Source organism: Triticum aestivum, chromosome 7D (genome assembly GCF_018294505.1).
Source record: "Triticum aestivum cultivar Chinese Spring chromosome 7D, IWGSC CS RefSeq v2.1, whole genome shotgun sequence".
In the NCBI taxonomy this organism is placed as follows: domain Eukaryota; kingdom Viridiplantae; phylum Streptophyta; class Magnoliopsida; order Poales; family Poaceae; genus Triticum; species Triticum aestivum.
Window position 1 is genome coordinate 620365671 of NC_057814.1, and position 19907 is coordinate 620385577.

The following is a 19907-nucleotide window of genomic DNA, read 5'->3' on the forward strand; positions in this document are numbered from 1 at the left end:
TTGTAGAGATTGCAATGGTTAACCAAAATACTCGAGACTCTTACGAAACGAGATTGAACCTCGAGGTCATGCCTCTCCACCTATTTCCATGGTGGAATCCAGTGGAGATTATAGCCGAAAAATACTCAAAATCAAAGTAGCATATATGTCACAGGATCTTCTATAAGCTTTTGTTGGGTTTATACTTACTAAAACAAACCAAACTATGCCGTTGAATTTTAGATACCATTACTCTGGAACTATACGAGATCTGTGTTAAAAAAAAAACCATACGAGATCTGAGGCATCTTCACATTTTCCCTTAGGAATCTTCTTCCTCTCAATGTCCTCAATTTTGAGCAAAAGAAACGTCGACCCCATGGATAAGGAGACCATGAGAGCAATGAACGCCAGGTCAGACCAGGCGGGGCGAAAGACGAAGAGCGCGACCCCAAGGGATATTAACATCCCCGTCGCAGCAACCATCAACACTGATGCCATCTGCATGCAAGAAACAATTAATAATAATCCATGAAAGAATATAATCACAACGTGTTGAATAGCAAAACAAATTTAGTGATATTAATTAGGTGCCATGGATTAATGCATCAATCGATACATACACAATCTGTGGGTGTGCTGATAACAATCACTTGGCATGATTCAAGTTCGCTCTTCTTGTTCCGATCCCGGCATTTGATCAGCAGCAGATGGATCATGACCATGGAGTAGAGGAAGACGATGGCGGTGATGATCACGTTGTACCAATGATGCCCCGCGTCCTGCCATACATGTGCCGCCGAGATGACGAAGAATGCAGACATGCTCAAACTAACCAGCACGTGCTGCAGAATTAACAAATTGATGGAAGTACAAACTCACATGAGAACATTCATTAATAAATTATTAGCCTTGGCACGTAATGTAAATAAAACCATGATATAGCTAGCGCATGTACGCACCCGAACAACATTGTCAGCCGTCGTCGTCATCAAGGTGCGCCGCCGTCGACGGCTGCCCTCTGCCATTCGTGGCCTCCGTTGAACTGCTGCTCAGCGGCTCGTATAAGCTTTTCTTCGTCATGGTAACTAACAAACTCTTCCTGCAGGGAATCGAGGAGGGGAGTAGCTAGGTCGTGGTCGTGACAACCTCTTATATAACTCTGGCGATGTTGCGCCGGATCGAAACTCAAAGTCGTGACTGGTTATGAGTCTATCTTGAGGGGAACTCCCGAACAAAACAAGGGGGTGCGAGCAGGGGCCTGCCCCCCCCTAACGATCGAGCGACGTTGAGTATACGCTAATATAATTAGCGATAGTGAAACGTACAGAATACTTGGCCCCCCTATCTTGACGTCAATTCTAGAAAAATGGAAAACAGCCCATGTTAAAGCCCAATAGTGAAACGTTTTCAGGTCCATGGCAGCATCCGATTGGGCAACTGTTCTCTGCTATCTCCTACGCGTCGGGCATTATCTCCCGTGATTAGCCCCGCGCAGCCGCCGTCCTGTGCCCTTGCCGGCCGCATGCCCGTCTCAGCTCTTCCCACTCACGATCTGACTCTTCCGGCGGCACAACGCACAACGCACAAGCTGCTGCTCGTCGATTCTTCAGGATGTAGCCAATGAAATAGAAAGGTTAACACATCACATTTTCTACTAATCTCTCTCAATTCACATCTTGTATCGTTTCGAACATATTCATCAGATTTTTATTATTTTGGCTATATGATTTGTGATGCATCACTAGGGCATACGCACCCGCAATCATTCTAAAGCTTGGATCTGAAAAATCAGTGAGCAGTGACGGTTGCCTAGAGTATGCCAACAACGACCAGCCGATCTAATTCTACCTAGCGACAAAGGGGATGAGCAGAGGCTAGATTTATTTCTCTAGGTATGTGTTCTGGCAATTTGAATACTTTTGCCTAATACAACAAAAAAAAGGTTCTAATGTAATTAGTGATGATTTGCCATTCAAATATTTTTTTTGCGGCGATTGGCAATTCAAATATGTATAAATACAAGCTAAAAGCCAGCCATTTGGTTATACAATGATTGTTCTTTCCATATGACAATGTTTTGTAGCAAGACATTTCATGTAATGTTTCGGAGTAGTTTGATTATCACTTGGTCTACTTTGCGCATACGTGAAATTATTGACCATATTAACTATAGCTAGACAATCCGGAAAAAAAAACTGTAGCTACACACGACCCAGCTGAAAAAAAAGTCTGTCTAGACAAATTAAATGCAAAATATACTTGGATATATAACTATTGGATAGTTTGCGAGAAAAAAAATTATTTTCTCGCTTGACCACCGTTTGCCCCCCCCCCCTATGCCTAAATCCTGGCTCCGCCCCTGCTCCGGAGGTGCCGCCGCGGCCACCTTCGGAGGCCCTCCCTTGCAGCGCCGTTCACCATGCCGCCACCGGAGGAGGCCGGCCACCCGGCGGACGGCGGCGGCGGGGGCATCTCCGGCCTCTTTTTTTTTCTTCTGTTCTCCCCCTTGGTGGTCGTCTTCTGATCTGGTCATTTGCCCGCTGGCTTCCCGGTCTCTCCATGGCTTGCCTCCCGATCCAGCAGTTAGTTGGTGATTCTGGTCCGATTTCGATGAAGTCCATGGCCTGGAGTACAGGGCTGGTGCCTGGACGCATCCACACAGCTGCTTGAGAGTCACGTGGAATTGGATCTGGGACCGCGCCGCCCTCGCTGCAGATTACGGTCACCATCAAAAGATTTTTTGTGTTTTATCTCCGTAGATCTGGTGGTTGACTTCGGCGGCGAGATGCAAACTATTGACAAAGTCTTGATGCAGAGGGATGGTTGTGCGGCAGCGGCGGTCACATTGCATGTAGCTGCTGAGAGCATCTCCAACAGCCGCGCTATATAAGCGACGCGCTGAAAAATCAGTGTTTTTTGCGCGCGCTACCACTCCGGGCTCTCAAGCGCAGGCGCAAAAATCGCGCGCGCGGCATATCCAGTTCAGCGCGCGGGCCGAAACGCCATCGCGCGCCGCTTATTTGCTGTGCCCGCTCCCGTGCGCTGGACTCTCGAGTGCTCGCTCGCAACCCCACCTACCCCATCCAGCCGCGGCGGCTTCCTCCGCCTCCCTCTAGTCACCGCCGCACCTCAAGCGCGGCGGTCCTCCGACGAACAGCGTGCGGCCGCTCGCTGCCGCTCGGCGCCCGCAAGGTGTTCGACAAAACACCCGCAAGGTATGTATTGCTCAAACTTCATGAATTTGGTGCATGTTGATTGTAGTTTTTATAGCCTAGTATTGAACATTGTAGATGAGTTCGTCGTATGATTCTTCCGAAGAAAATTTTGATATGGAAGAGGAGGAGGATCTTGCATGATCCTAGCTATGCACATCAATAAAAAACCAAAGCACGGTGGTTCGGTTATGGTTCGGCAGAAAATTTGGAGGGATAGGATCGATGCCCATAACAGATTGATAAGGCACTATTTTGTGGAGAATCCCACATACCCGGAGTCGTACTTTCATCGCCGGTTTAGGATGAGCACCAAGTTGTTCAGGCGCATTGCAGAGAAACTAGCGAGCCATGACCGGTTTTTTCAGCAAAGGAGGTATACCGCCGGAGAGCTTGGGCATAGCACCTTTCAGAAGGTGGCAGCCGCTTTGCGTATGTTGGCATACGGTATCCCGGCTGATCTAGTTGATGATCACTTGGCTATGGGTGAGAGCCAAGTCATCATGTGTGTCAAGCGCTTCACAGTCGGAATTGTCCAAGTGGTTGGCCAGAAGTATTTGAGATCTCCCAATGCTGAAGACGTCGCAAGCTATTGGAGATGAACAAAACTCGCGGCTTCCCAGGTATGCTTGCCTCAATACACTACAAGAAATATGTCAACTAGTGACCTTCTATCAGTGACCCTAGAAGAATTGGTCATAGATCTACGACCATTTGAGACCAATTGGTCAAAAGCTGCTCGGGGGCCTCCAAACCCTCAACTATATCGACCATTTTGGCCATAAAGGTCGTAATTTCCTCACACGAAATGGTTATAAAGCAGACAACACTGATCCCCTGCCTTATTTCTAGCTGATCACGACCAATATAGATGGTCATAACCTTGTAAGTTGTGGTGGATTGCTATGACTAGGCGCCACCTCATCAGTTTTGCCTATGTGTCATGTCCATGTGTCAATTTTTGCCCTAGGTTGTGAAGCAACCTATATTTCTGTCATTGCCAAAATTCCCAAAAAAATTGGGCATTCTTTACTATCCAAATCATTGCCTCATGTCAATATTCAACTCCATTTGCCTGGTAAATCTTCCTCGGCAAATTTCCAAAGTTTTTGTTCAACTCGAACTGTTGTGAAGGAAGTACTATCTAGGCATATCCTAATGAGCTGATTTTTTGCCACATCTTCTATATTCCCAAATCATTGCTCTCCACAAAATTTGAGCCTCATCTAACAATACATGTGAGTGTGGCTTCAACATTCATATTTATGTCCAGCGTGGTACGTTGCAAAGCAAGTGACACCTAGGCTCCTCCATTTGAGCTGCAAATTTTCCAAGATAGTGTCCTTAGTAGATGATCATCCTCGGCCAAAACTCAGGCCCATTGGCCATGTGCATTTCCCGTACACCACTAATCAAACACTTGGGGTGCTAATTCATGTTTGAGCATTGTTCGATCTCCTCGTGAGATTCTTCTGTTGTTATTTTCTTTCAAGCATCTACCTGGGGAGTGCCAAACCTACTAGACATGCCTAGGCTTCCCATAACGCATGGCAACGCCACGGTCACGCGGTGATCACGCGGCGGGCATGCGAGTCTACGCGCTTTGGAGTTGGGGCCCTGGGCCACCATCCAAACCTCAACGTATCACCACTAGACCATGTATTTATGCTTAAATAGATACTTATGTACCTAGAAATGATTTTAAAAAAGAAAGAGCAAACTATAAGGCAGCTGCAGTTCAAATTTGACCCGCTTCCTACTGAATCGGCGAAAATTTGTCTTTTTCACCAAAGGTGGACAATTTTTTTTGCACCCAACCATTTTGTCAATTGTGCATTAAACATGGCCTAGTATTTTTAAAATTGATTTGGTCCGTTTTTGCAACAATTATTTGGTAGTTCTTTCACAAAAAACCTCATTTCGGGCACTCGTAAAATGAAAAATGAATTTTTCGTGCAAAGAAAATGAAAACTCCCTTAGTCAACATTGTCTGGAATTCCGAGAGCCACCCTGACAAAGAATAATAAGCATGCTGCAAGGGGAAGTGCTCCATGTTCTGGTCCAAGAATCAAGAGGGAGTAGAGACAAGGTTGTGTAGCGGCAGAATAACACCTACTTGTGAGATACAAGACCGGTCGTCACGGTCGACGATGTTGACAGCACATCCTTCCCAGCCCCTTCTACGGCGTCAAAAATCTTGCCTGTTGACACCAGTAAAAGATACATAAGCGGGATGGCGTAATCGAATGCGAGAAGAAAGTAAGTTCCCCTGTTCCTTTAAGGGTCAAGAATGATGTTCAGGTACACAGAAATTCCATAAACCTAACAGTTAGAAGCAACTGAGATGAAATGCGTGATTTGATAGAGACTGATGTACTTTGCACTAGCAAGTGCAGATCACAATGTGCTCCCAGGAGATCATGTAATCACTTACAATAGAGGATCGCCTGGAGGAGAGGACCGCCTCGCTCAAGGAGGCCACGGGACGCCGCCGCTGCCGTGGAGAGCGCGGTGCGCGTGGCGTACCAGGTATGCTCTGCTCTGGCCTTCCTTCACTCGTCAGCGAAGATAGTGCACGGCGACGTCCGCCCGGCGGCCATCCTCCTGCTCGACGACGGCAAGCTCGCCGGCCTCGGCATGCGGACCCGCGGAACCTCGCGACGGGGGAGCCGACCCCGCAGTGGGACGTGCACGCCCTGGGCATGACAGCACCGGCGGCGACGTTGTGGACGCGAGCGGGCGGGGGGGGGGGGGGGGGGGGGGGGACGCCGGCGGAGCTTGCCGCCGAGACCTCTCAGGAATGGCGTCCTCGAATGGCCGGTTCCTGTCGTTCATCCTCGCCTCCAGCGACCTCATGAGAAAGCATCGCCTTGGCTGCTCACCCTCGGCCAAGACCCAAGTCGTAAGTCGCACACGCACCCCGCACGTGGATGGGTGATTGTCTCTAGTATATATAGAGATGGTCTTGAAAGAAAGCCTTGTGACCGTAGTGCCGCGGATCTGTGAAATGGCGCAATCCAGACCCTTGCTGCTCGCTGGTGGGCATTCCTAGAGTGTTTGTTTAATGACATGATGATAAAGATAATAGCAGACGCGCATACGTTTTTCTAGGAAATAGAACTACTCCCTTCGTCTAGGTGTGTAAGTCATCTTACGAAAACCAAATAATCCCAAAATACTTAGGCGCAGTGCATTAACTTTTACCTCGTTTCTTGTTTCTTGACATATCAACCAATAAGATATGTGGGGTGTGCATGCTTTTAATGACTTGAGACTACCAAATACGACATGCAGTGGTTAGTTCATTGCATGTGATGCTATTAACTAGCAAATAAACATTAAGTTCTCTCGTTTTCCTCTCCTCCTTGGTCACGGTGCACAATCTAAGATGACGTACTTATCTAGACGGAGGGAGTATTAAGAGTCCGCTCGGTAAACGAAATCCCACGCTCCGGCTCCTCCGAGCGAGTTCCCACTACTGATCGATTCGTGAGGGCTGGTGGTACGATGAAAAAGGTGCCATAACTCGGACCAACCGGTGGCAGCCTTTAATAAAGTTGATGAACTCTTCGCCTGCTGGCTCACCTACCTCATCCGTTCCCTCAAAAAAAAGAAACTAGCTCGTTAGTGGGCACTAAATTTGTATATTGTTTTTCCCTCTCACTTGGACCATATATAAATTTCATTCTCTGAGCAAGATGAATCCCCAGGATTTCAAATGTTGATGCATTTATATAGATTTACACAGGGAGGGAACTTTGCCTTGGCCAGAGATTAATTCATATTCTGTTCAGCAACATACCTTCTACTCCCTCCGTTTCAAAATAGATGACTCAACTTTGTACTAATTTTGTATAAAGTTAGTACTAAATTGAGTTATCTATTTTGGAACGGAGGGAGTAGTATATAAAAGATCTGTTTTTCTTTTTCTTTTTCTTCCAGCATCTTGGCCTCCATGGCTCCATGATCTATCTATCTATCTATCTATCACAAACACGCAGACGAGATCTAGAAAATATGCAAGCATGGCACAATCACGAGCACAATGGATTTAAATTGCTATCACAAACACACGTACAAGGTCCAGAAAAGAAGTCATAATATATGCCTGCAGAAACAAACAAAATATTCATCATCCAACGGATATTGTGCTGCATATTATTCAGCTCGGCTTGATTGAACAACTTGGGTTTCATTTCATTTCAACTACATTCATTAAAATGACCAGATTATAAGAAATGCACAAATTTACTCTCGCTAGATGGATTCCTGCAGCAGCATATATCACTCTCGCTGAAGGAATCCATCAGTTCAATACCCCCACCGTCCCAAATTACTTGTCTTATACATCCATATCTATACAAATCTAAGACAAGTAATTTGGACAGAGTTAAGGTAAGACAAACAAAACAAGCAGGAAACTACACAACAATATCTATCAGCAAGCATATCCATCAATTAGCACTTGCGCAGCACAAAGCACAATTTGCTGTCTGGCCTTGCGCCACTTTACGCACTGCTTCCCGATCTAGGATCTCATGGTGCACTTCTCTCTTCCGTGCCTTGCCACTTTTGCGGGCAACGACATCTTCATCATCCATCCCGACGGCACCAAACTTTCACTGTCGAGCATCTGAAGCACAACAAAAACAAGAGTTGTAACACATCACAAATCAGATGTAAAACGAGTCAAAAGTGAAATAAGTAAACTACTACTTGTAAATCTGGTACGGCAAGCTCATCTGTCAAACCATCATATTTCTATCTTCACTATGCACAGCACGACACATGAGCATGGGTCAAGTATGTCACGCTACTTATCAGTCAAATGTGAAACGTACAACGACTCTCTCGGAACAATGCAGCATCTCGGTCAAGGCTTGTAGCTACCATAGATGTGGCATCAGGCCCAGACAAACGAAATGTTGACAGTAATCTAGTTAAGAGAAAGAGAACATAAAACACTGCAATGGCCCCTCGGAGAACCGTTTAAAATGGAACACAAAGCTGAATCAAGCCGGTGCAAATGGGCATTTACATCCCATAGCAAACCTATCATACAAGGATGGACATTTGCAGTTGCAGAGAAGCAACTGATGCATAGTGCTATACGGGCAGCTACTATGGTCTGGAGCTCTTCACCAAGAAAACAAAAAACTATAACCCGGCAGCCATCATATGCAAACTAGAGAATTTAGTCATGCTCCTACACAAGAACCTGGGAGTCCAACGGCATCAATCAAGCAAGCAGTAAAGCAAACCCAGGATGGACCTCACCATGGTAGTTTGGTTTCACAAACAACCAGAATAGGAACTAGGCTAGAGCAGAGAATCGACAACTTGGGTTAACCAAACACATACGATTCACATGACCATCAAGTGAAAGCAACACACACTAAATATTCCCATTTGTGAATGCAAGCAAATCGTATTAAGAAGCCAATGAAGCCTTAAGAAATTCTGCAATAACCCCTAACTGCATCGACTATAAGCTCATGTTTGAATTGGATAGAGAGAAAACAACTGGATGAGCCTAGAAACGAATAGATGGAGAGAGATGGGCTACCTTCCATGGCGTCAGGGTCAGAGCGGCCACGCGGAACCGTATCATCACCCTTCGCTCTCAGCATGCCCCCACTTCTTCTTCTGCTTCCAGGTTCGCATACGACCAAGCATGATCATAACACCAGCAACTCTGCATCAAACATAGGCATCAAAATGTTCAGAACTTCTAGTTCAAAAAATGCTAACTCAAGATAACATGAACCAATGTTGTTTCAAGCATTAAAGGTTGCTCTATACTAATTTTATGATGATGTACTATGAGCTTGCAATGGATGGGAGGAAGATCTCTGATGCTACAGTATCCATGTAACAAAAAACCAGGAACAAGCCATAAGAGACCAGATGCAGCAACCAAGGGTTCCAGCATATATGAAATCATAGGTGAATGGTTTGGAATCTGGTAGTACAAAATTGCATGACCTGAATATATATACTAGTACAGTACACTTAGCTACTAGTCTGACAAGAACCAAGTAATTAGCACTCATCTCCTAGGTGAAGCAAGAAAGAATTGGAAATAATTAATCTAGTAGTTTCTTCAAGCATAAAAGAATTCTAATACTAGGACGCTCTCCTTTGCCTGATATACATATAACGGCCACTAAACACTAACAAATATCAAAACTGTAACACAATGACTAGATTGACAATTAGAGAGAAACCATCATGATCCTCTTGTAAAGACAATACTACCTAGCACAAGGAACATACATCATGACCGGGGGAGAGAGAGAGAGAGAGAGAGAGAGAGAGAGAGAGTGAGTGAGTTAAGTGTTCATTAAGAGAGATAATTAAGTGTTCATCATACTTGACAAGAGGGATATATGTATTTGCAATTCTTTAAAAAAGGATTACCATGTTTGATCGGCCCCACACAAACAAGCACTCACTCAGTCACCTCCCATTATATTTACATTTTTTATCTCTGAATAAATTCTCCACTTTTTGCAGAAAGAAAAAATCCAATTTGCACAAGAGAATCAAACAACACAGTAAACTAAAGGAGGTGTGCTCTTCTAAGTTTATGAGTAAATTGAAACCAGCAGAGACTCGAGACACAACACACTAGATGAACACAACATTCATTCTAAAGGATTCAGCATCAATCAAAGCATATCGTACAACATTCACTTCAGGTTCAAGTAGCCTCATACAGGACCTCAACAGGCATGAACCAGCCAGCCAATGTACATGAATTGAAGAATTTTGTCATGCCCCTACCTTCACGAGAAAGAACCTGGGAGTCCAGTGGCATTAATCAATGAAGCAGTAAATCGAATTAACCCAGGACAAACCAGACCTCGCCCAGCCATGGTAATTTCGTCTCACAACAAAAAATGATAGAAACTAGGCAGTCACACCCAGCCATCGTACCCTTCCAAATTAAGATATGTCAAAGTGGACTTTGCACAAAAAACATTTTTTATGAAGATAAGCACTTTAATCCGTGAACTCACGTAAGAAATATGGGTATAGCAATCAAATCCTAATTGTATGGATTAACACACCTTCATGTTCAAGATCGACGCTGCACAGTTGTGTTTAGCTAATGTCAGTTAACTCTGATTTTGCAACATAAACAATTAGATCTAGGTGGCACTGCTCCAACAGGATTCCCCAATCATGGAAGTTCATACAAAGACAAGATTAAGCACTAATTATCAAAAAGATTGCACTGCTCTAAATTTTATGAGATTAAAACTGCAGAATCATCCTTATGGGTAATTATCTTCACCCTTTAAGCACAATCGGGTTTAAAAAAATCTTATTGGGGCAAAACTGACTCCAGGAGGCATTAGAACTAATTGACTCCAGGAAAGCAATATTGTCTCCTCTGCTTTATGATGATGCTTGTGTTTAAGAAAAACAAAAACTGTAATGGAGAGGATTGCGAAAGCAACCATTGAAACTGATTTTAAAATCAAAGGTTGCTCTATACTGATTTTACAATGATGTGCTATCAGCTTGGAACAGGTGGAATAAAAAAATCCACTTTGCACAAAAGAATCAAGCAGCATAGTAAACTAACGGAGGTGTTCTCTTATAAGTTATGAGTAAACTGAAAACTTCAGAGAAGATGACTCGTACTCGAGGCAAAACACACTGCCAAACACAACATTTTCGTTACTAAAGGACTGCACACACCCTTGTGCACTACCTTGCTAGTAGTACAACCTAACATAGCATTCAAGTTCAACTAGCCTAATACAGGACCTCAACAGACAGGAACTAGTCAGGCTTCATACCTGAACTAGGTAATTTCACCATGCAGTGGGCATCAATCAAGCAAGCAGTAAATCAAATTAACCCAGGATGGACCAGATCTCACCCAGCCATGGTAGTTTTGTTTCACAATAAAAGGAATATAAACTAGCCAGGCTCACCCAGCCATCGTACCCTTCCTAATTAAATTTTTTAGTTTCTAAACTATGCCCAAGATATGTCAAAGTAGACTTTGCATAAAAAAATATTATTTATTGAAGGAAGCACTTTTATCCATTAATTCATGTAACAAATATGGCTATAACAATCAACTCCTAATTGTATGGATCAACACAACTTCATGTTCACGATCGACACCGCACGGTTGTGTTCAACTAATGTCAATTAACTCTGACTATGCAACATCAACAACCAGATCTACATGGCACTGTCCAATAGGATTCCCAATCATGGAAATTCATGCAAAAACAAGATTAAGCACTAATTATCAAAAAGATTGCACTGCTCTAAATTTTATGAGATTAAAACTACAGAATCATCCTTATGGGTAATTTATCTTCACCCTCCAAGCACAATCAGGTAATAAAAAAATCATAGGCTTAGTTACGGAAACACAATGCATTAGAATCATACTTACAGAGATAAAAAAATGATGCCTTTACATATAGAAAAAATCATAACACTTCTTTACCTTCAAACCAAACAGCGCCAAGTTTTGCTTCTCTTGTGCTTAATGAACTACTGCCCATGCCAAGCATGCCTAGGGGGCACAACTGTCCACCCGTCAGTGTTAAGCACAAGCTTCCAGGGCCTCGGCTCATCCACCATCTCGTCTCCCCTAGCTGCTGCTCCATCCTCCAGCATCAACGGCTCGTCACCATCATCATCATCCAAGCTATCATCATCGTTATTAGCAGCCATCTGCTCGCAAAAGGAAATTAATCAATTAAAAGAGTCAAATCCTAAATATTAAGTGGCAACCAAGATCGAACCAGTGGAATGGTGACATGCCAGTTTGCCAAAAACTGTTCGTTCAACAGGGAGAACATATAAAGGGAAAATGTAAGAAACTCGGGTTTTTTCTGTTATCGTGCATGGCTGCTACAAGTGTCAATCAAAGTATACATAACGACTGAAAAATTGGAATTACATAATATATAAATTTAAGCTTTCTGATAAGTGTTCCTAGATTTCATTGGATGCACCTACAAACACTCTTATTGGGGGAAACTGACTCCAGGAGGCAGTGCCTGAATGCATGCAAGCAGCAAACAACATTACAAGGCACAATTCTCAATCTGTTTCACATCTAATCTTCAGCCAATGCATGCAGCTGCTTTAAAAGCTAGTAGTTTTCCATGGGTACCGCAGCATGCATGTTGGGTAATGACTGGGTTAAAAGGTGATCTGTACGAATATCCAGAAAAACAATGATATGACATAATGTATAATCTATGAGAATAAGAGCAGCATCCAAGGAACAATTTGAACAACAAGTGGACAATATAAGCAGCATAGCATACATCTATGACTGAATTAACACCACAATGGCAAGCAGTGGCGGTTCTAGTAGTCAGGCTTCAACAGGCTGAAGCATACCCTCTAATATTTTTTCTCTACTCCTGCTACTACTTTGGACTCAGCCCACTAGCTCAGCTCACAAACTCATCTACACACACACAACCCAACGCGCAGAACAACCTCCTAAGCCCGTCTACACACACGCACAACCCTCCAACACGCAGAAAAAGAAAAGGCTCCGTTATGTAGAAAAAACTCACTACTAAAATTCAACTAAAAAAAGCTCGCTACGAAATCGAACGCGGATCGCTAGGAAACATGAAAAAGAATGCCTCACATACCTACCTCGCATGCTTATCAAATGGGAGAAACTGCTCATATTTGACCTCAACTTGAGACTATATTTGACCTCAACTTGAGACTACATACGTACATAAATATCTATTTCCGGCCTAGAAAAATAAACAATGGGTCTTCTTGTCCTCCATGAATGTGGTATTTTTTGAAGAAAAAATTCTAAAAAACTTAATAAGTACTCCCACAACTAACGTTCAAAAATTCGTATTTCCTAAAATTCCTGAACTGTTCCAGTAAATGATACATGTTCTCAGTTTTAATTTGGGAAAATATGATCTTGTTTGGAGTACACGATTATGAGATAATGGCTATCTTACTAAATAGATCCAAATTTTGATCGAAAAAGTGTTTAGTTCTCTTGCAACTAACGTTGAGCTCACCCTTCATTGCATTCCTAGATTCACGCCTGATGGCAATCAAGCATATCTGAAAGAGATTATCATGACAAACAAAAGATAAGGAAAAGAACAATGCCAAACAACATATGTACTATAATAGAGAAATACAATGGCAAATCTATAAATCAATTTTTTTTAAATCAATATTTGGCAGACACAAGTATGCACGGCCAAGCAACAACGCCGAAGACATTACTAGAACATTATCAATCTACTAACTGGAAAGTAGGACAAGCATGTGAACAAGTGTTCATGTTTCAGCAACCCACGCTTTATCTATCTCAATAGTTATGGCCAATAAGATATGCTACAGTGGAAACAAGGGGAAAAAATGAAAGCAGATGACATTATACTAGTAGCGCAAGGGGGAGCAAAATACTACTTCCTCCGTCCAGAAATAACTATCACTCAAACAGAAGTATCTAGCACCGAAATACGTATAAATACATTCGTTTGGGCGATAGTTATCTCCGGACTGAGGAGTAGTTTACTGTAGTATCAAGGCTGTGCATGACCATATATACTACGTCAAGAAAGCAAACATATAAAAAGCTAGCAGAGAAATCATTGTACAGGGCACAAATAAACTATAGTGGCCAAGTATGACAAATTTCTACACACTAGACAGTAGGACGCCAAGATCCAAAATAAACCTCAAACCCAAACAAACACCATAAACAATAATATTGTGGCGGCCAGAAGACCACCACCACAAGCAGCATGACGGCAATAACCAATCCATAAAAAATTGGCTCGATGGTCGTCACTGGACAATGAGACAGAGCTCGATCACTGGACAATCTAAAGGCACGAGGGAGAGCGGCAGGAGACTGAGGACTTACCAGAACCAAGGAACAGGCGGAAACCACCGCCGTGGGGCTGTCATCATGATACGGGGGAGGCCAAAGTAGTGGCCGGGGAGAGGTAGTGGTGGGAGGCAGCCAGTAAGGTTGGCGGTAGGAAGTACATATGGCTGCACTCTTGGGAGCTAGGAGGTTTAGGTGTTGGTGAGCACCACCAGGTGAGCCACCGGGCACTTGTCAAGCAGTTTCCGCTTTTGCTCCTGACTGCAACACACAACAACTTAGTTATATCATCAGCGGAAACGTCAAATTGCAACAGAATCCAAACATCAAGACAAGATCAAATATAAGGGGTCACAAGTTATAGAAAAAATGCAAGATTGCCATCTTGTTTTTTTTAAACCGGGCATAACCCCTTCCCATTACTCGCATAACGGAAATACAACAATCTGACCATGGTTCAAAGGAAGCTAGAAAGGGGAAAGCAAGTTCAAAGCATCCCTGGGAAACCCACTGTGAGCACTCGTCATCGAGCAGCTCACCATGGGACGAAAACCCAGTGAAACCAACAGAACTAACTAAACCTAAGCAGGCAACAGCATCAAACCACACAAGGTTGCTAACCTAGAGAAAAATGCAGGCTCACACAAGAGCAAAAGACCACAACAGCTCGCGTAGGAGCAAAAGATTGCCATCTTGCTGCAAAACATAAATTGCAATGTTTCTTTCTAACAAATTTAACAAGAGATCTAGTCAGCGAGAAGGTATAAGAAGTTGTCAAGACTATGGACAGTAGCATCCTCTTGAAACCCAAGTATTCCTCTCCAATTTAACCAGACAACTAGCAGCCAGCAGTGACCACATGTATAAAACATAAATAAGCCAATTAACATATAACTTGAGGCGGTGATGAGGAAGAATGGCTGACTTCTAGTGCAATTTCCAGTACAAAAGCACACTCCAGTACAGTTTGTATGCCCATTAAATGAGATTTAAAAAAATAGAGGTGAACGAGATAACTGTTCATGAGGTTGATGCTAAATAAACCGGTTGTGGTACTTGGGCTTCAGAACTTATATCTAGTGCGTGTATGAGAGGGTTTCCGGCAGTGGTTATTGTTGTTCGACATCATTACCGTTTGTTGCATGGTTTCTTCTTGTGCATGAGAAACCGAAGTGGGAGGAATTGGAGGTACCCTCTTTGATGAGTCAATCCAATCCCCTGTCCACCAATTAGAAGAATGGAATTCACAGTTGAGAAAATATACAAGTACATGGGCCACACATATTATGTAAGAAGCAAGCTTTGTTTAGAGAGACAGCTACCCCAGGTGAAACACTAAGCATGCAGCAACTGAACGACACATTCATTCAGCACACCTTCAGTTTATGGATAATGCGCAAAGCGTCCACGGAGAATAGATACTGCATACTTGACTAGGTCTATGAGGGCATCATTCCAACAGAACAAGCCATGTGCATGGAGGTAAACTCCCTTACCCGATGGATTTCCAATAAGTTTTTGATAAACAGTGAGATAACACATGATGGTCCATTGCAAGATAGCCATACTAGTAAGGAAAAAACAAGGATCACATAAGGTTGCAATTTTCGTTGGAATGTAGACTAACTAGGTAGGGTGGTGATGTCCTTCAGCAAACAAAATTGTGTGATTCCACGCTCTAGAACGGATTCATCGCGACAAGACGAGCTATGGTCTTGACAAAATTGTGCAGACAAAGCCATGGACTTGACATCAATACAACACAAGCTATGGTCTTGACTAAAATTCACATATGGCCATGTATAGTGGTGTCGATTGATTAAAAGTGGATCTGGATCCACCAAGAAGGGGTGCCACTAGTTATGAGAGATCATCAAATGGTTTGGTTTTGTTCTCCTTTTCACAACTATGCTATTTTTTTATGTTTTGGCTGATTGCATAATGCAGGAGGCAGCTTATGAGAAAAGGTGCAATACTTAATGTATCGCTGCACATCGTACTGTCCCAATACTTGATTTAGTCGATGTAAGTGACATGAGAAATAAAAGAGCATCAAAGATTTAGGATGAGCCAAGTATAGCATAAGATAGAAGAAGCACAAATTTGGTTTCTAGCATAAACAAGAGAGATGGTATGCTATACTGGTGGCATACGTACATCGCTCTGAGCTCGGTGCAGTTCTTGATCTCTGTTGGAAACAAGCCGTATAGGCTGTTCTGGGGTAGAGCTCGGTGTTGGCCCTCAAATAGCAGACCTGTGAAAGAATGAGGTCAAAATCTGCATATAGCAATATATGATGCTAATGATGCATTCTTAGCAATATATCTTATTAGTGGCATGGATGCAACTATAGATTGTGTGTAGCAATATTAGTGCTTTATATAGCTAAGTGCCTAAGTCTAACTTGTGAACATCCATTTAACCTCACCTATTTTCACATGATCAAGCTCACGCTAAGTAATAACCTTACTCGATAAACTAAAAGTTAAGTTCTTTAAAGCCATCATATTAGGGCTGAAAGAGAGGGCAATTCTGCTTACGCACTCGATGCACTACCCTGACCATGTAACACAGTAAGAAACAATATAACCCATTCTCAGCACCAACCATCTTATAGAAAAACATGTGTGTTGTTTCAGTATCAGTAGCGACTAATATATTGCTCGGCACTTTGTCAGTCTACTTACATGAGACGACACACCAAAGTTATCGCTGGCACAAAACAAGTGCAGTCCTTTTAAAACAATCCATACATGACATGAGCAAAATCACAGCTGCAAGTTATCTGATGAAATGAAGAAACACCAGCCAACAATTGCATAAATCATGAAATGTCTTGCACTCGTGTGGATTAAGTTTATGAAGGGAGCCATATCCCTTCCAGTCATGACAGTGTCTAATTATGAATTTTAAAAGCTGATAAATTATGTTGGCATCAAAATCAATATGATGACAAATTGACAATGGAGGGAAACAACATCTGAAGGCATTTCTCTCTCTTATTTCATTGTCCTTATTCTTATTATTTGATTTGATCGCAAACCCTTCAATTCTTGAGCTGCAACGTAACCCATTCACACCACAGGGCAGATAAGTAGATATCACTAATATGCAAACATTTTTCCCCACTGCCTCTATGTCCAAAATCAAAGTATAGCTAGGACATATCCTAAATAGGCAATGGGGCAGCAGCACAGCATCATAAGGTTTGGTTTTGCTTTCTTTTTAACCACTATGCTATTTTTTTATATGTTTTGGCTGATTGCACTCATGCAGGAGGCCGCTTAATATGAGAAAAGGTACAATATATGTGCAAAGGATTTAAAATATATATGTTCAAAGGCTTGATGTACTGCTGCACATCGGACTGTCCCAATATTTATTTATTTCACGTATGTGACATGAGAAATAAAAGAGCATCAAAGATTTAGGACGAGCTAAGAGTGTAAGATGGAAGATGCAGAAAAATGGGTTTTCAGGGTTTAAAGGATGGATTCATCAGCAAGACCACAAAAAATTTCTCCATGACTTAATTCGTAAGAGAAGATTTTCCACCAGCATTGACCAGCATCATCATCATGCAAGGCTACCAGCACAGAAGAAAACAACACATAATCAGAAATCCTGGGACAATATGGCTCCTCAATTCTTTCTGTTGGATACAATTAACAGAAAATTCATAAAAAAGCGGGAACTTGTGTACGTACATGATATAAACAAATTATTCAAACAATTCTTTATGAGAGTGAGACATGGGCACAACACTCTAAAATAAATAAAAGAATCACCTAATTGGTCAGCTATCATAGAAAACAACTCATAATCATACAGCAATACTGCATCTACGTCACAGAGGCATTTGAAAGCATAGAATATGACTGTCCACTTCTGCTCACTGGATATAATCAATAGGATTTATAAACACACTAAATACTTTTGAATCTACATGCATAAAAGATTAATTCAAGTAATCCACTATGTTGATATAACTCACACTACCATGAAGAAAACCAGGCTGGCACTATTTCATCAAAGGCACACCACATTTAATATTTTGGAATACTTAATACAAGGTACAGAAAAGTTTAGTCTCAAACCAGATCATATTATGGGCAAATGCAGCTCATTAGTTTTGGGGGGTCTGTTACAGACTACTATGAAACCTAGACGACTACGAGATCAAAAAATAGTAGCACAATATTGATCACACTCTACACTTGATGAATGACAAAAGCAGCAAGCACAACAACAGTTTTGTTCTTTCCACGTCAAGTTCTACACGTTAGACAGTAGCACACCAAGATCCTAAATAAACCTCAAACCCCAACAAATAGCATACATTGGCGCATGGGCCAGTTCATCAACAAGATCGCCACGATAACAATATTGTGGTGAGCGGAAGACCACCACCACAAACAACATGACAACGTAACCGATTCAAAAAACATTGGCTCGACGGTCATCACTAGACAATCAGCCACAGCTCGATCGCTGGACAATCTAAAGGCACAAGGGATAGCGGCAGGATGGTGAGAACTCACCAGAACCGAGAAACAACCGGCAACCGCCGCTGTGGGGTTGTCATCCTGTTGCAGGTGAAGCCAAAGTAGTGGCCGAGGAGAGATAGTGGTGGGAGGCAGCCAATAGGGTTGGCGGTCGGCATTGTTTTTAAGGCGTCCTGCCTTGGACGCTTAGGCGATAAGGCGCCCTGGGAGCGCCTTACAAATATGCCCGCCTTAGGCGCTTAGGCGTCGCCTAGGCGCTAGAGCGGGTGGTGCTCGCCTTAGGTCGCCTTACCGCCTTAAAAACAATGGCAGTAGGAGAGTACATGTGGCTGCACTCTTGGAAGTTAGTAGGAGTTGTAGGTGCTCGTGAGCACCACAGGTGAGACACCCGGCACTCGACAATCAGCTTTCACTTTTGCTCCTGGCTGCAACACGCGACAAATTAGTCATATCACCATCGGAAGCGACAAATTGCAACAGAACCCAAACATCAACAAAGATCAAATATAAGGGGTCACAAGTTGAAGAAAAATGCAACATTGCCATCTTACTGCAAAACATAAATTGTGATGTTTCTTTCTATCCAATTTAACAAGAGATCTATTCAGCCAGGAGATACAAGAAGTTGTCTAGACTATGGACAACAACATCCTCTTGAAATTCAAGTATTCCTCTCCAATATAACCGGACAACTAGCAGCCTGCAAATCACCACATGTATAGAACATAAATAAGTCAACCAACATATATAACTTGTGGTGGTGATGGGGAAGTTCAATGATGGTTGAGTCTAGATACAGAATGGCTGGCTTCTTGTGCACTTTCCAATAAAAAAGCACACTCCAGTCCAGTTTGCATGGCCATTAAATGAGAATAAAGAAAATACTTTTGTGAACAAGATAACGGTTCATGAGGTTGGTGCTAAACTAACCGGATGCGGTACTTGGGCTACAGAACTTACATCTAGTGTCTGTAGGATAGGGCTTTCGGCAGTGGTTAGTGCTGTTCGACATCATCACCGTTTGCTGGATGGGTTATTCTTGTGCACGAGAAGCCGGAGTGGGAGGAAATGGAGGCATCATCTTTCACAAGTTAATCCAAACCCCTGTCTACAAATAAGAAGAACGGAGTTCACGATTGAGAAGATACAATTACAGGAGCCACATATATTACTCCCTCCGTCCCAAAATAAATGCCTCGCCTTTAGTACAACTTTGTACTAAAGTTAGTACAAAGTTGAGACACTTATTTTGGATTGGAGGGAGTATGTAAAATGCATACTTGACTAGGTCTACGAGGGCACCATTCCAGCAGTACAAGCCATGTGCATGGAGGCAAA

At 42.8% G+C, this 19907-nt stretch overlaps 1 protein-coding gene and 1 non-coding gene across 2 annotated transcripts; both read right to left on the reverse strand.

Moving 5' to 3' along the window:
- Positions 1-216: 216 nt before the first annotated feature.
- On the reverse strand, positions 217-1170 carry LOC123164572 (uncharacterized). Its single transcript, XM_044582104.1, has 3 exons — positions 942-1170; positions 603-824; positions 217-480 (listed from the first exon to the last, which is right to left on the reverse strand). The coding sequence occupies exons 1-3, from the start codon at positions 1005-1007 to the stop codon at positions 256-258; spliced, it is 513 nt and encodes a 170-aa protein (XP_044438039.1). The 5' UTR covers positions 1008-1170; the 3' UTR covers positions 217-255.
- A 6996-nt stretch (positions 1171-8166) lies between these two features.
- LOC123171757 (small nucleolar RNA Z112) lies at positions 8167-8342 on the reverse strand. The gene has a single exon (XR_006485382.1). It is a non-coding gene; the product is annotated as a small nucleolar RNA Z112 (small nucleolar RNA).
- Between the last annotated feature and the right edge of the window lie 11565 nt (positions 8343-19907).

Excerpts from the sequence above, each read along its gene's own strand:
- LOC123164572 (XM_044582104.1), bottom strand. The coding sequence starts at position 1,007 with ATGGCAGAGGGCAGCCGTCGACGGCGGCGCACCTTGATGACGACGACG. Across the intron at positions 825-941 it reads CGGCTGACAATGTTGTTCGG|CACGTGCTGGTTAGTTTGAG; the intron begins GTGCGTACATGC and ends TTAATTCTGCAG. Across the intron at positions 481-602 it reads TCAGCACACCCACAGATTGT|ATGGCATCAGTGTTGATGGT; the intron begins GTATGTATCGAT and ends TCTTGCATGCAG.